Genomic DNA, 14,594 nt, shown 5'->3' on the forward strand with positions numbered 1-14,594 from the left:
GAAAGGAGCTAAAGGTGTAGGGAAGGTGTGATGCGTAGGGGAAGAACAAAAAGGGAAAAGAAATAAATGTGAGAGAATGAAAAGAGGAAAATAAAGTGTTTGTAGATGGGGAGGGGAGGAGGGGGTGAAGGGAGGGCAGAGGTAAGGGGAAAAAATGAGAATCAAGACTTGCCATGTAAAGGTACATGATCCCAACAATGAATGTAACTGTACTGTATCCCTAAAATGTACCAATAAACTCAATAAAATTTAAATTAAAAAAAAATTGAGATTATCACCAAATTCAGGCAAAATTATAATTGTACTTGATACATTTGGTCATACTTTCCTTTTAGTTTTTTGCACTCCACCCATGTATAATTTAGTGTTAGAAAGGACTTCAGAGGTCAGCACTCTAGCTTATTATTCAGCACGCAATCTCTTCTAAAACCTACTTGAACATATGAAATTCTGATTTTCAATAACTTGTCAATGAATAATAGCTTGCTTGCTTCTTGCAAAACTCCTATTCTACTAAAAGAATGCACTAGTATAATAACAATAATATAAATGAAATAAGCAGGTGCATAAAAATCACTACATATTATCACTCTTGTGTAACAACTATAAAAGTTAATTCACTAAAATTATAAAATAGAACTCTAGTCACTAGAATGTAGGTAGGGTAAAGGGTGGGGGAGATAATGAGATCTTGAATACGGAGTGACATAGGACAAGAGCAATAAGCTTGAATGTTCTGCAGCATAGTAGGGTGACTATAGTTCATAGCAGTTTATACTTTATAAATTAAAAAGGATCGATGTGTAATATGTATAAGCAGCAATTCCCTATGATGAATGTAGTTAATATGTATTGCAAATATTTACCAATAAAACATTTAAAAATAGAATAGATACAACAATACTTCCCTCACAGGAAATACAAGCAATTTAACTGGGGTAGTTCTATCAAAGACTTAGCACTGTACCTTTTATCTGTATGATACCAAAAATTTAGCTGGATTTCTTTCCCTGTATACAAAACTAATATTAGAGATTTAAGAGACATTCAATATATATTTTAATTGGCAATGAAGAGAAACTGGGGAAATTAAGGTTTTAAAAATACCATCACAAGTTTTAAAAAAAGAAGTAATAGAGAGGATAGCTTCTCCGTGTAAAGAAATGAAGAACGTTTAGGGAGAGGGAAAGGGCAATCCTCCTGATTTGGTCATTGTTGTGTCTTGTGTCCAGATATTCCATTAAAGACTCATGTGGTCATAGGTGGTCATTTCGGAGCTAGGCTGTGTAATGTTGGATCAAGGATGTAATGTCAGGCTTGATTCAAAATACGCTGCTAGGATTATGGGTGCTAGTGCTGCCTGCTCTTACGGTGGGTAGCCTGGATAAGATATGAAAGACCAAAAGAGGGTCGCTGCTTGTTGCTCACCTATTGCTGCTTGCTGCTTGTGTCCTTCTGTCTGCCTGTTCTGCAGTGCCTCTCAGCCATGCCACCTTATCTTGGAGTCAGCCAGCTATGAACTGAAACCTCTGCATATAAATCTTTTTATCTTTAACTTTAGGAATTGGGTATTTTCTCTCAACAAGGAGAAAAGTAATTAAGACAATCATTAAACAGTGTATACATGCAGCATATTATGCTCTACCTCATAAATTTGAACAATTAGTATTATCAGTCAATACTGTAATATTTTATTTCTACATGTCACATATTCTTGTAAGTGCTTTACTTTCTCTACTTTGTATTGCTACCTATACTATAGCTCCTTTTACAATTTTCATATTAAAATTGGGAAGGCTAGTTAAGAATGGATAAGTTACTCATTCAAAGTTATATTGTGGATAAAGGATAGATCAGGGGAAATCTATTTGAGAGCTTCTATTCTTAACTGTGTTGCAATAAAAACTTCTTCCTTTTGTTAAGTCTAAATTTCTTTCTTGAAATTTCATTCAGCTGTCAAAACAGCATCACTGATCACCTCGATCTGACTCTGCATTCAAGAATGTGCAACATCAACCTGATGCAGTATAGATTCTAGTAAAAGTGGAAACCATATGAATAACTAGAAATGTAGATGGGAAGTGCTAACATAGTCATACTTAGGGCAGAAAGAGAGCTGTAAAAAGAGAGTGGTCAGTATAAAGTAGAATGGCTGTCTTTCTGGAGGAACAAGTAAACTGGGTTTTTTCATATCCTGGAGGAGTTTTTTAAGTAGGCATTGCAAGGAAGAGTATTCTGATGAATAGACATAGTATTATGAAGATGTGGGGACATATAGGCTATCAGAAATAGCTTGTATGAGTAGAATACAGTTTGAAAAACACAAGGGAACTAATAAGAGACAAACCTAGAGACTAGGAGGATTCAGGACATAAAAGATTCCGTAGTCCAAAGTGATCTGACTCTGTATGGGATGAAAAGTAACTGATTTTAAGCAGTGGAGAAACTATTGCATGCACTCTTGAGAATCCACATTGGCTCTCATGTGGAAATTGTATGGAAGGGGACAAGAATGGAGGGTAGACTTCCCAGAGAATTTTGATACAGGTTTTACATCGAGAAGTCATGATGGGCACAAAGATCAAGCAATGAAAGTGACATACAATTCAGCAATAATGTGAACTTATGTGCACAGGGCTCATAAGGACAAGGACAGGGATGAGTCTGGGAGCACTCCAGGTTTCCAGTAGAGATGTTATGCTGAACACTGGTACAGTAACAAAAAAGGAACAATTCTATCAAGGAAGCAGGATTAGAAGGAAATAGGACACAACGAGTTCAGTTTCACCTTATTGAATGTGAAAAGCTTCTTGGACTTTAAAGGGGGTATCCAGAAAAGAATAGGAATGAAACATGGATTTATGAGAGATCTTGGCAGAAGAATGTTGGAGTTATCGACTTCTACCTACTTTGATAATGCAATCTTCTAAAGAAATACAGAGAAAAGCTATTCTTTTTGCCATACTATTTACATAACACTTCTTTCTGATCAGGTTTTTCAGATGAAACAATTCCTGTTTCTACAAAGATTCTTCAAAGGATGCTTCCTCATCTTAGAAAATTCAGCCAAAATATTGTGCCTTAAATAAAGCTCATTCAAAGCAACACAAAACCCAATTATTAGATCTTATAATGTAGGCATCATATGATTGTCAAATATTGAATTCATTTACTAGAAATCTGTATCTTCTTGCTTGGTTTAATATCACACTCGTGCACAAATAAGCATACCTGTAATCGTGTTCTCTCCCATATATATGTGCATGTGTGTGTAGTCATGCATAAATACATATACAGAGAAAAGACATATGTATAAATACACACATACATTCATATACTGTTGTACTTCTGTGCGTGGTAGAGTCCAAGACCCCTGAAGATACAAAAATCAAAGGATGTTTAATCTCCTTATATAAAAAAGCAAGTTATTTGTATAGAATTTATACATATACTTATGTACACTTTAAATATACTATAGGTCAGTTGTGGTGAACCTATGACAGACATGTTATTTGCTTTTCTTTCACAACAAAAGATGTTAATGTATGGTTTGTTTTTTCTAAACTAAAACTTCAGTATTCAGCTTTAATTGCACAGTTGGCACTTTGTAATAAGTGGTTTTAAGGTTGCAGTTTGGGCGCTCTTCTCAAAATTTCAACGTCACAGCCATGGACTACGTATAGTACATAATATAATGCAAAAAATTGTTATATTTTTATCATGAATACAAATGATAAGAAAAAGATTTGTTTATTTTCAATACAGATGCTAGTTTTTTTCTCGAATATATTTGAATGTATTGATGTGGAGCTCACAGATATAACCAGCTGATTGTCTATGCATACATGCATTTAAACATATTTATATACTCTTAAATAAATACACATTTACACTTACATGAAAGGATGGGAAGCCAGAGTGTGCTGATATCAAACTAATTTAACTGATTTAAAGAGGTTGATTTTTTAAGTGGTATTATTTCAGAAATAAACATAACTTTTCTGATTTACACCATAAAAGAAAAGGATGTGATATGACATTGTAACTCTGCAGGACACTATTATATATTTGCTAATGTAATGTAGAAAAGGGAACCCTTCAATAAAAACTTTTACAGGAAAAAAACATTATACAGTACTCAATAAAAACTTCAAATAACATCTTTTCCTCACATTTTATGATAATGCTGTTTAAGCAAAGGAAAGCCATAATATATATTCCACTTATCTAGCACAGAAATCAAATACAAGGAATGAATATATTAAAAACACATTCTCCATCTATCCTCTTAGGAATAAGAGATTTGCTTTATCCATAAACATACCATAAGAGGCTGTGCACAATACTTCAGGGAAATCAAAATACACTAAATACATTCTCTTCCACTGAATCAGTTAATTTAACATATCCACCAAGAAATTCATCTTAATACTAAAATATATTTGTATAAACTATTTAATGTTATTTGATACAGAATCGGTTTTCATATACTATATTGATGTCATCAAGCATGTCTTAGTTCTTAGAGACTTTTCTGCAAAAATTATTCTTTTTCAACATGATTATTAACTCCATGAGATAAATGAGAATCTGTACATTTTACAGGGACTTATGTTTGATAATTTCTTCAAAAAATTTGTTTTCCAGCTTGTGCTTTTTTAAAAATATAATTATTTGTCTCTGTCCATTCTTTTTCATCTCTAATTCTCCAAAATGGAAGATAGTAACTATAAGATTAGTCATTTAACACAGTAACTTCAATGCTTTTTTGTAGGACAAACTTCTGGATTTATGGCTGGAGAGACCTTTAATAAATATAGGTGATCACTCAAGTTTTAACTTATAAAGAAAAACACATATCTAAAAATAGTTTTAATGATCTGTCTTTTCTATACAAGTATTTTAATTAGTGTATCTTTTACAAGTTGCAGGCTTATTCATATTTCTAGTTCTTTCTTAGAAACAACTATCTCCTTAGAACAACATGCTTTCTTTATCCTCTGTTCATAATTATTAAAATTTGTTCATATAGAAAATGTAGCACAGGACCTATATATCTTCAATAAAGTTATCTTACATAATTTTAGATTTTTCTTAAATACCATCTTTTCCATGAAACTACCCTTGAACATCATAGTTTAAAACTGCTTCTTCCCTTTTCATTTTTTATGTAACTCTGTTCATTTGAATTAATTTTGCCTTAAAGTTATGTCTACACACATTTAAAATTTGGCTCAAAGTTTGCTCAGAACCTAGTGACCTGTAATCTAACAAGGTGTTCAAACAGACTGTAGCAGCTGAGTCTCTGCCAATAAAAAGCATCCAACTGGTCATATCATGTTCAAATAATATCTATAAGAGTTGTAATCAGGTTGACTCTACATCACACTTCCATTGTGGCATTGCTTTCTCTGCAGGTAAATATAATGTTTCCATCCAGGGGAGTAGAGCATTCTACATACTTTTGGTCAAGATTACTGCTAAATACTTGTAACACAATTGAGGCCAATTAAAATCTGTAAAACGTGGGGTTTTGAAACTTTGCCTTTTAAACACTCAGCTGTTTCCCCATGGTTTTATGGTTTATGTCTACAATATCAGCCAAAAGTCTCATGTGTTTACAAGCAGGACTTTTGGAAGGTTATATCATAGGGATGCTATATTTATCAGTGGAGTGATCTATTGAAAAGTTCATAGCTACATGTGAGCCTCTATATATAAAGTGTAGCCTCTATAAAGTGCATGACTTGGGATGTGCTATCCCCTGGCTATTTTCCTCATCTTTATTTGCTTCTTGGCTGCCATAGGTTGAGCAGCTTTCCTCTGGCATATCCTTCCACTGCAGTGTTTTTAATTTAAAGCCAGCAAAACATGAATTGAACCTACTTGAAACCAGGAGACAAACTAACTTCTCCTTCTTTAAATTATGGGTATCAGGTATTTTATCCTAGTGATGAAAAAGTGACTAATACAAATACTTTGCACTAGAGTAGTGGGCTCATTGGTATGACTACTTGACCAGGTAATTTAGAAACATTTGGAGCTGGTATACAGGAGAGGCTCAGAGTGATGGGCTAAAAAAAATTCTAGAATGCTATAAACAGAACTTGATGGGGGATTCTAATCAGAGCTCAGAAGTTCAGGTGGTGAAACAAAGGTTAAGCTCATGAGGTTTCAGTTAGGAATAAAGATTCTGTTGGAAACTGGACTAGAAACCATGTGTATTAAATTCTGGCAAGGAACTTGTCTACATTTTGCCCATGTCCTGTGATTGTAGATTATGGACAGTGGATGAATGGATCTGGAACAAGTTTCAAGGCAGCCCAACTTTCAGGCTGTGGCATGGGCACTGTTGGCGGCTTTTAGCTAGATTTGGTGAGGAATTGGTAGCAAAAGTCAAAGCCAAAAATTTTGAAAAGCTTAATCTGGGCCAAATATAAACCACCTGTAAAACTGGGACAAAGGTAGGTATGGTTGATGAGTTTAGCAATAGAAAAAGAAGCCAATTACTTTGCATTGGGACAAAAGAAAAAATACCTTGAAGGAATCTCTGGAAAGTGTCCAATCCCACCTATCACAGGTTCAAGGGTGTAAAAGGGTAAATTCCTTTGAAATACTTGGAGAAGAGAGCCCCATGGTCCTCTGCTCATTCCAAGATACCTAAGGAAGTATAAACTTGAGTTCAGCCATCCATGCCATCAGTGGCCTCTGAAGCCATTGGAGCAGAGGGGCAAAGGCTACTCCTCGACCTGATAGCAGAACCTGGCATCATCTGTGTGGTGCTAGTTTTCAGGCATGTAGAATTAAAGAGCTGTGGGGTATGAAGGCTTCCACCCAGATTTCAAAGGAAGGCCTGGGAGCCAAGCTATGTGCCACTGTGAGGGTAATGTGTGAAGCTGCGAGAATGAAGCTAAAGGTTCAGTGCAGGCCCAGGAAGTTGAAGATGACAGGAACATGGATCTTCTGTTGAGAAAAGCCACAAAAGGTGAGCAGAGCCAGACCAAGACAAAAGTCATGTGAACTACAACCAGAAAGACAACAGGGGCTCCTGATCAAGAGATTTAGAGTTCACAACTATCCACAAACTATCGCGGATGCTGAACCTGGAGCTAAAGACAACGTTTATCCTACTTTGGTCTTGTTTTGGTCAGCTTCCTTTTTATTTACCTATTTCTCTCATTTATGCCTTTGTTTTTTTGGGGGGGAGGGCACCAGGGATTGAACTCGGGTCCTTGCGATTGCAAGGCAGGCCACCGAACCGCTGAGCTAAATCCCCGGCCCTCTTTTATGCCTTTGTATTTTAGAAGTATTTCAATTTTTGTTTACACAGGGCCTTACAGCTAGAAATTTGCCTTGAGACTCAGAGGAGTCTCTGGACTTGGACTTTTCAGCACTGCTGAAACAGTTTAAGGGTTTGGCAACTCTTAAAGATGGACACAATACATTTCACAGAATGAGATGGACATTAGTCTTTAAGGAGTCATGGTCAGAATGTTAAAATTTATATAAAGAATGTCCCCTAGAAGTCTCATGTGTTTAAAAGTGGAGCTTTTGGGGAGTGACTGGATGACTGGGATGCTATAATCATCAGTTACATGTGCTGTTAGAAGGCAGTACATGGACAGAATAAGTGTGTCACTTGAAGTGTCCCCTGGAGCACAAAATTTCCTTCTCTGGTTGCCCATCTGTCTCTGCTTCCTGGCTACCATGGCTTGACTATTCTTCCTGTGCTGTGCCCTTCCATCATACTGCTTTCACCTCAAAGCCAACCAAACATGAACTGAGTCCACTGGAAACGTGAGACAAATAAACTTCTCCTTTAATTTGTAGCTTCCAGGGATATTATTACAGTGACAGGAAAGTGACTAAAGTGCATGGTGTAATACTTGCTTATTACATTTTCTTGGAATATAAGCTCCATACAGGAATCATTTATATTTTGTTCACAACCTTAAGCCCTGTAATTTTGGCTGGCATCTAGAAGTTACTTAGTATATATTTGTTGAATGAATGCTATTCCACTCAGAATATTGCCAGTTCTCTAGTGTTTTCCAGTTTACTTCTCTTAAATCTCTCACTCATACCTTAAAGTCATGATGGAGGCCATTCCTGACCTTCTAGAGCATGACAGGGAATCTAGCAGTGCACATTTCTGTCATGTTGAACTCACTGACTATAATTTTACATTTAATTAAATTTGATTAATGCAAGTCCAGGAAGGCAGACACCAAAATTGCTTCCTCTGCCCCCCTTAATATTGTAGTCCTAGTGGCTATCTTGTTAGAAACCTGATGCTCAATACATCTGCCTACTGCATACATTATGGTGGTGTTTCATATCATACACTAATTCTATTTCATAAGTAAGTCTCTACCTATCAGATATACCCCGGTATAAGACTTCTGAATCCAACACCTGCAATCCAATTTGCCCACATTCAGTTTCTTGAAGATATCATCCTCACCTTATCCACCTTTTCCTCTGAGGAGCTCTATCTGCCTCCCCCAATATTTATCATACCCTTTATCCTTTTTCTGTCAACATATTTTAAATAACCTAGTTTAAATGCTATTTTCCTAAGAAATCATACCATGTATTAAAAATTCATCCTATGTCAGATTAGTGTGTTATCACAAATCTTATTCCTTTCCTTCAGAAATATGAGTCCATTGTAAAATATTCACTCATTTTTGTAAATATTTTCCTGATGCCTATTTACCTGATGCAAAGTACAAAGGTAGCCTAACATTGCCTACACTGCCTACCGTGGTGACCATGAATGATGAGGAGTTAGCATTTGCTTTCAAACGAGTACACTGTGAAATGGCTATTGCTTTTCTGAGGTTTTAAAGAAGGTATTAGGCTCTCACTTTTACTCATTCCAACGAGGGATCATAGTAACATTCTTTTTTCACTGTTTTACTAGTGAATATAAGAATTTAACAAGCATTTGCTTTAAAAATGAAAAAAATAGGATTTAGAATGCATAGAAATTGATACACTAATCTCCAGGACTGAAGACTGTATATAAGTTACCAACCCCAGTTATTTATCTGAGAGATTTCTCAAAACTAGTTTACTAGCATCATTGTTTATAGATCAGGCTTTTACACATTGACATCCCAGAAACCTCTAAAGTTAAAGACAAAACTCTGAGCTATGCAGACATTTCAGGGAGAAGTTCTGAGAGCAATGAAGTAACTTTTAATAGACTATACTTTTCAGACTATCCTTTATGAGCTTTGCATATTTTAGAATCCATAAGCATATATTTGGACCTTATTCTTCACATCTTTTAAAAAGACTTCTAAACTTTTAAAGCTGGAGAAATAGCATAATGCCATAATAGTATAGTTCAGAGTATCTGTTATACTATTTTAGTCCTTATTTATACTTTGTTTCTCAGACTACGGAAACTATTCATTATTTACACATATGTGTCCTATTTATTTCACTTAAGAGCATTGCCTCAATATGTAAAAATTTAGCTATAAATGTCTCTAGCTTCTCATTCTTTATGACTGAGTAGCACTCCATTTTATATTTAAAAATTTTTTCTTTATCCAGTCTCCTATTGATGGGCAATTGGGCTGTTTCCAAATTTTAAGCGTAAGTAAGGACTAAAAGCTATAATACATAATTTTAAATAGGAAGAAAAGGTGCAAAGTGGGAGGGGAAATGGGAGGGGTGGGGAAAAGAAAGATGGGAATGGAATTAATATGAGAAACAGAAAAAAATGGAAACAAAGTCTTTGTAGATAGGGAGGGGTAGAGGGGTTGAAGGGCGGGCAGGGAATGGGGAAATAATAAGAACCAAGATGGTTTATATAAAGGTGCAAATTTGCAATGATGAATGTCACTACATTGTATATCTTAAATGTACCAATAAAATTAATTAATAAAAAAATACAATTCAGAGAACTAAATCAAGACATATAAAGATTCTATAGGAAGAATTTTTGGTTTTATACTGAGATGTTAGTAATGTGTCCCAGTTACTTGGAAGAATGAAGCAAGAAGAATTCAAGTTTGAAGCTAGCTTGGGGAATTTAGCAAGAATCTGTCTCACAAATTTAAAAAACAAATTAAAAGGCGGATATGGTAATTCTATGCTCCCTGTGAGGAAAAAAAATTACACTAAATGGAGGATTTCTTCTCCTAGTTTCACCTAGTTTTGTCTCTTTACTAAAAAGAACTGGTTAGCTTTTTTGAGCCTCTAGATAGCATTACAACAGGATGGAACAAAAGAGATCAAGGCATTGTAGTGGCCTGGGAGGCCATAGAATAAAAAGAGAAGGTGTTAGAGAAGTATTTGAAGCTGACAGGTTTTAAAGTAGAAGATACAGATGACCAGAACTTGCCCTACTAAAAGCTGTTTTTTGATATGGGTTCCACATATGTATTTTTCTTATAATTCTTCCAATTACTTCTCCCAAACTCTCTGCACCCAGTATGGCACATAACCCACAGATTCTAAAACAAATATGGAATTCTTAAGATTTGCCCATGGTATTTGTGTTAATTTTTAAAAATTTTATTTCATTTTTGGTATCGGGGATCGAACTCGAGTCCCTGTGCTTGCAAGGCAGGATATGGAACCACTGAGCTAAATCCCCGGCCATGTGTTATTAAAAAGAGTTCTTCCAATATACGTCTTATGAGACCAGATTATATTTCTTGGAAAGAACCTGAGAAATAATTATTTTTCTTTCAAAGGCAAACATGAACAGAGCATTCCAGGGCAATTCCCACTGTTGGTGATATAGGTATGCAATTCAAATATGGATTCCTTTGGAACTGAGGAAAAGGATTCGATAGGAAAAAAGTTACCAGAGCTTTCTCTCTACTTAATTACCCCTAACTCTTCCTTTTAGACACTAGTCCAGTGTATTTAAAAGTCAGGTGCCAGTAAATATCTATGCAAAATGAGGGAATCAAATGGGAAAAAAATTTCAAAGGGGAGGCTGGGAGGCAGTCACCCGCACTCATCCAAAAGAAGGTAACCATGGGCAGTGCACATTGACTTATGTGAATTAGGCATAATTAATACATGCACAGCTCCTTTGGTAGATAACATTGAACTAAAGAAATATAGGTAGCAAATTAGATTTAAAAAAAGCAAGTAGGAGAATGACTAATTATGAGTTCTATGAACTGTTTTTCAAGATGCCTCATTCCTATAGATATTACTTGGGAATACTTATACTGTAAAGGTAGTTGTGCTGGACCAGCCAATGTTAAATGGGGTATTTTCCCGGGACTGCTTCCCATTTATTTGAATAGAAATATTCTAGGAGAAAATGTTCCACCCTATTATATTTTAAAGTCAGTTGCCACTCCCAGCAATCCCTGTTCTACTGCTTTCTTTCATCTTCTCTGTAGCTTTCAAGGAAACATCAAGTAACAGATTTCTGTCTTCTTATAATTATATACTGCTGTTAGGTCAGAACCTTGGATTTCCTTAAAATGCAGTACATTAGTTGGTCGGATTGTCCATGTGTGTATATAAAATATAAATGATAAAATATTTGATGGCATTATAATAGATATCATAAGCATTTTGGATCTCCACAATTTCATTGAATATTTATTAAAATTAATTTCCAGTACATATTAAATGCTTGTTTGTAGCAACGACCAACCCAGCAGAAGAGCTTCCTTTTTGTCATTTAATAATGGGGATTGAGATATCATTGTTGGAGACTGGTAGTTTAAAGCAGTAATCTGTAGAAATAATACTTCCTGGCAGAAAAGAAAAAGCATTTCACATAAAAACAGAAGAAAACAGAGATAAGGTCTTAAGAAACCATGTGACAGGTTAGCTAGGAGAAACTATGTTTAGAACTACTTTGGGCTGATAAAGACATTTAAACCTACACTGATTAGATACTTTGACAATTCAGACTTTTGGCTCATCTCTGTCACAAAGGAAAAGTAGGCATTTGGTGGGCACAGTGGATGGCTCAAAAACAATCTATAATGGTAATATATAATTGTATATATATATATATATGCATTCAAAATGTATTATTAAATTTTCCTTACTGTTCCTATTTCGATATACATAATACAATTTGTGAGTTTTTTCAGAGTATCACTTGATCATACCCATTTTGGAAGAAAAGACATATTAAAATATTCACATTATTCTTCCTAAGATGCACTAGTTATGTTTCCAAAAACACAAACATTATAACTTAAGAAGGGACAGGACTTGGAAGGCAAAATATCTACTCAAACTAAATTCCATAACATAAACATCTTCCTATGCTTGCATCTAGATACAACTGAAGGGTTACACAAATAAATATAATAAAGGCATTTAATTTTTCTTCATTTAATCAAGTGTGGTTCCTTTATTTTAAAAAAAAACTTGTCCTCTTTTACACTGTTGTTTTTAGAGGGCATAAAGAGTATTTTTAGACCAGTTCTCTAATATATGTAATTCAGCTATAATAAAAAAATACCAAATAGTTTTTCTGGTGTGAATAAACTATAATGGCACATAAGATCCTAATGATATCATTGACAATGTGAAATAGGAAGAAAGGGGCTAAAGGAATAGGGAAAGTGGGAAGGGTAGGGGAAAGGGAATAAGGGAAAAGAAAAAAATATGAGAGAATGAAAAAATGGAAATGAAGTGTTTGTAAACGCGGAGGGGAGGAGTGGGTAAAGGGAGGGCAGGAATAAAGGGGAAAAAAATGAGAACCAAGACCTGTCATGCAAAGGTACAAGATCCCAATAATGATTGTAACTGTACTGCATACCTAAAATGTACCAATAGACTAAAAAAAAAAATGGATCTGCCTTGGTGTATTTCCCCAAAGGCCAAAGAAACAGTATGAGCAAAGAGTGTTACTCAATGGAAAGAAAATAAGTGCACATGTGAAATAATTGCAATATTTTTGTCAATACATTGCATTCAAACATTTATAACAATCACATTCTAAATTGTCTTGATACATTTTCAAGTTGTGATTATTTTGAAGGACCTTTTTAGTTCATTTAAAAAAGTAATCTGACCTTAAGTTGTTCTTCCAGAGCAGCAGTTGCATGATCTCCACTAGATTCGTCAACAACTACCACCATGTGAGTGAGAGAATTGACCCTTACTTGTTCCTGTTCCAGATCTTCTTGAAGCACCTGAAAGATAATTGTTTTTCAAAAAGAAAGTTAAAGTAACAGTCCAAATGGTAATTTTCAATCATTTCACCACAAATGTATGCACTTTAGTTCTGCTGTATGTGGGATAATTTCTCATTAAACTAAAAGGTTTAAGCAAATTTGCTACAACAGCACTCAGCATAATTTGCATTTTCTATTGCCAATTAAACTGGAAAGTATAAAGAGAAACCATGCATAGACAAAGTGACAGGGCTGGGGATTCAGCTGGGTGGTTCTGCCACCTGCCTCATGAGTACAAGGACCCAAGTTTGATCTCTGTTACAAAAAAAAAAAAAAAAAGTGACTGACGGTTAAAGTTAGCCATTTTTCTTCCTTATCACACAACTTCTCCCCTTTTCAATAACTTTTTTCCATAAATTACCCATACTTCTGTCCTCTTCAATCTTTTCTACTTTATTTAAGTTCTGTAATACCACAGAAATCAGAAAAACTGTTTTGACCCAACAACTTCCCTGCTACTTTCTTATGCTATATATTTACCTTCACCAAAAACGGTTTTGTTTTTTATGCTTAGTTTGCAACTACGCTATTATTCACTTTGCCCCTATTCTATAGAATAATCTTGCAAAGTTAACCATCCATTTTCAGCTTCCCAAATACAATACCTATTTTTGATAGCATTTTGCATGGCATTTTAATGACTAGACTACTTGGCCACTGCTTTATTCTTTACACAGTCTTCCCCCAAGTTCCATGCACCACCCTCTCCTCACTATCCTTCTACCAAACTGTGTGCTGCCTTTTACCTTGTATGCTGGTCTTCTACTCTAAGTATAAATCAGATGCTATGCTTCTGTATAAAAACCAATGGAAAAGCATCCCATTAAATAGCAAATTTCAAATTTTCCATGAAATATTTACATTATCTAGCACCTGCCTACCTCACCAATCTAACTACATATGTCCTTGCCCTTTCATACTATTTTTCAGATATGTTTGCCTCTCCTCTTCCATAAATGAGTCCAACTATACCCTCTGCCTGATCTGTTTTTTTCTCCAGACCTTTAAATGATCTCTCCTCAAAATTCAAATCTTAAGTTAAATGTCATCCTCCCAGGGAGATTTGCCATGAGCACCGTCTTCTATAAATTCCCCCTAGTTATTTTCTAGTTTTATCATTTTCTTAATCCTAACATTGTCACTGCTCAAAACTTTCTGCATTAGTTTTGTCATTCGTTATTTTATTTCTCATTATTGGAACCTAAGATCCACTAGAAAAGAGATATTCTCTGTATTGGTCACTCTACCTAATCCAAACAAATAAAAATCAGACAATGAAAAAATCAGTGGTATCATGTGTGAAGGGGTGGTGAGGGTATATACAGATGAATATGATCATTTGTGATCAGATATGCTTGACTGGATATATTATGACCAGATACGTTATACAGAGGTTGCAATATAGAAAGG

The 14,594-nt window shown here is 35.1% G+C and overlaps 1 protein-coding gene across 6 annotated transcripts in view; it reads right to left on the reverse strand.

The window, feature by feature from the left end:
• The window catches only part of Dmd (dystrophin), a 2,130,457-nt gene that overhangs the window by 1,441,876 nt on the left and 673,987 nt on the right, over window positions 1–14,594 (reverse strand). For all 6 annotated transcript variants that reach the window (XM_033760401.1, XM_033760400.1, XM_033760399.1 and 3 more), the window contains exon 13: window positions 13,023–13,142. In XM_033760401.1, coding sequence (XP_033616292.1) covers window positions 13,023–13,142 — 120 coding nt within the window. The remainder of the gene's footprint in view (window positions 1–13,022; window positions 13,143–14,594) is intronic.

This window comes from Fukomys damarensis, unplaced genomic scaffold, assembly GCF_012274545.1.
Source record: "Fukomys damarensis isolate Sample0158 unplaced genomic scaffold, DMR_v1.0_HiC HiC_scaffold_39, whole genome shotgun sequence".
NCBI lineage: Eukaryota > Metazoa > Chordata > Mammalia > Rodentia > Bathyergidae > Fukomys > Fukomys damarensis.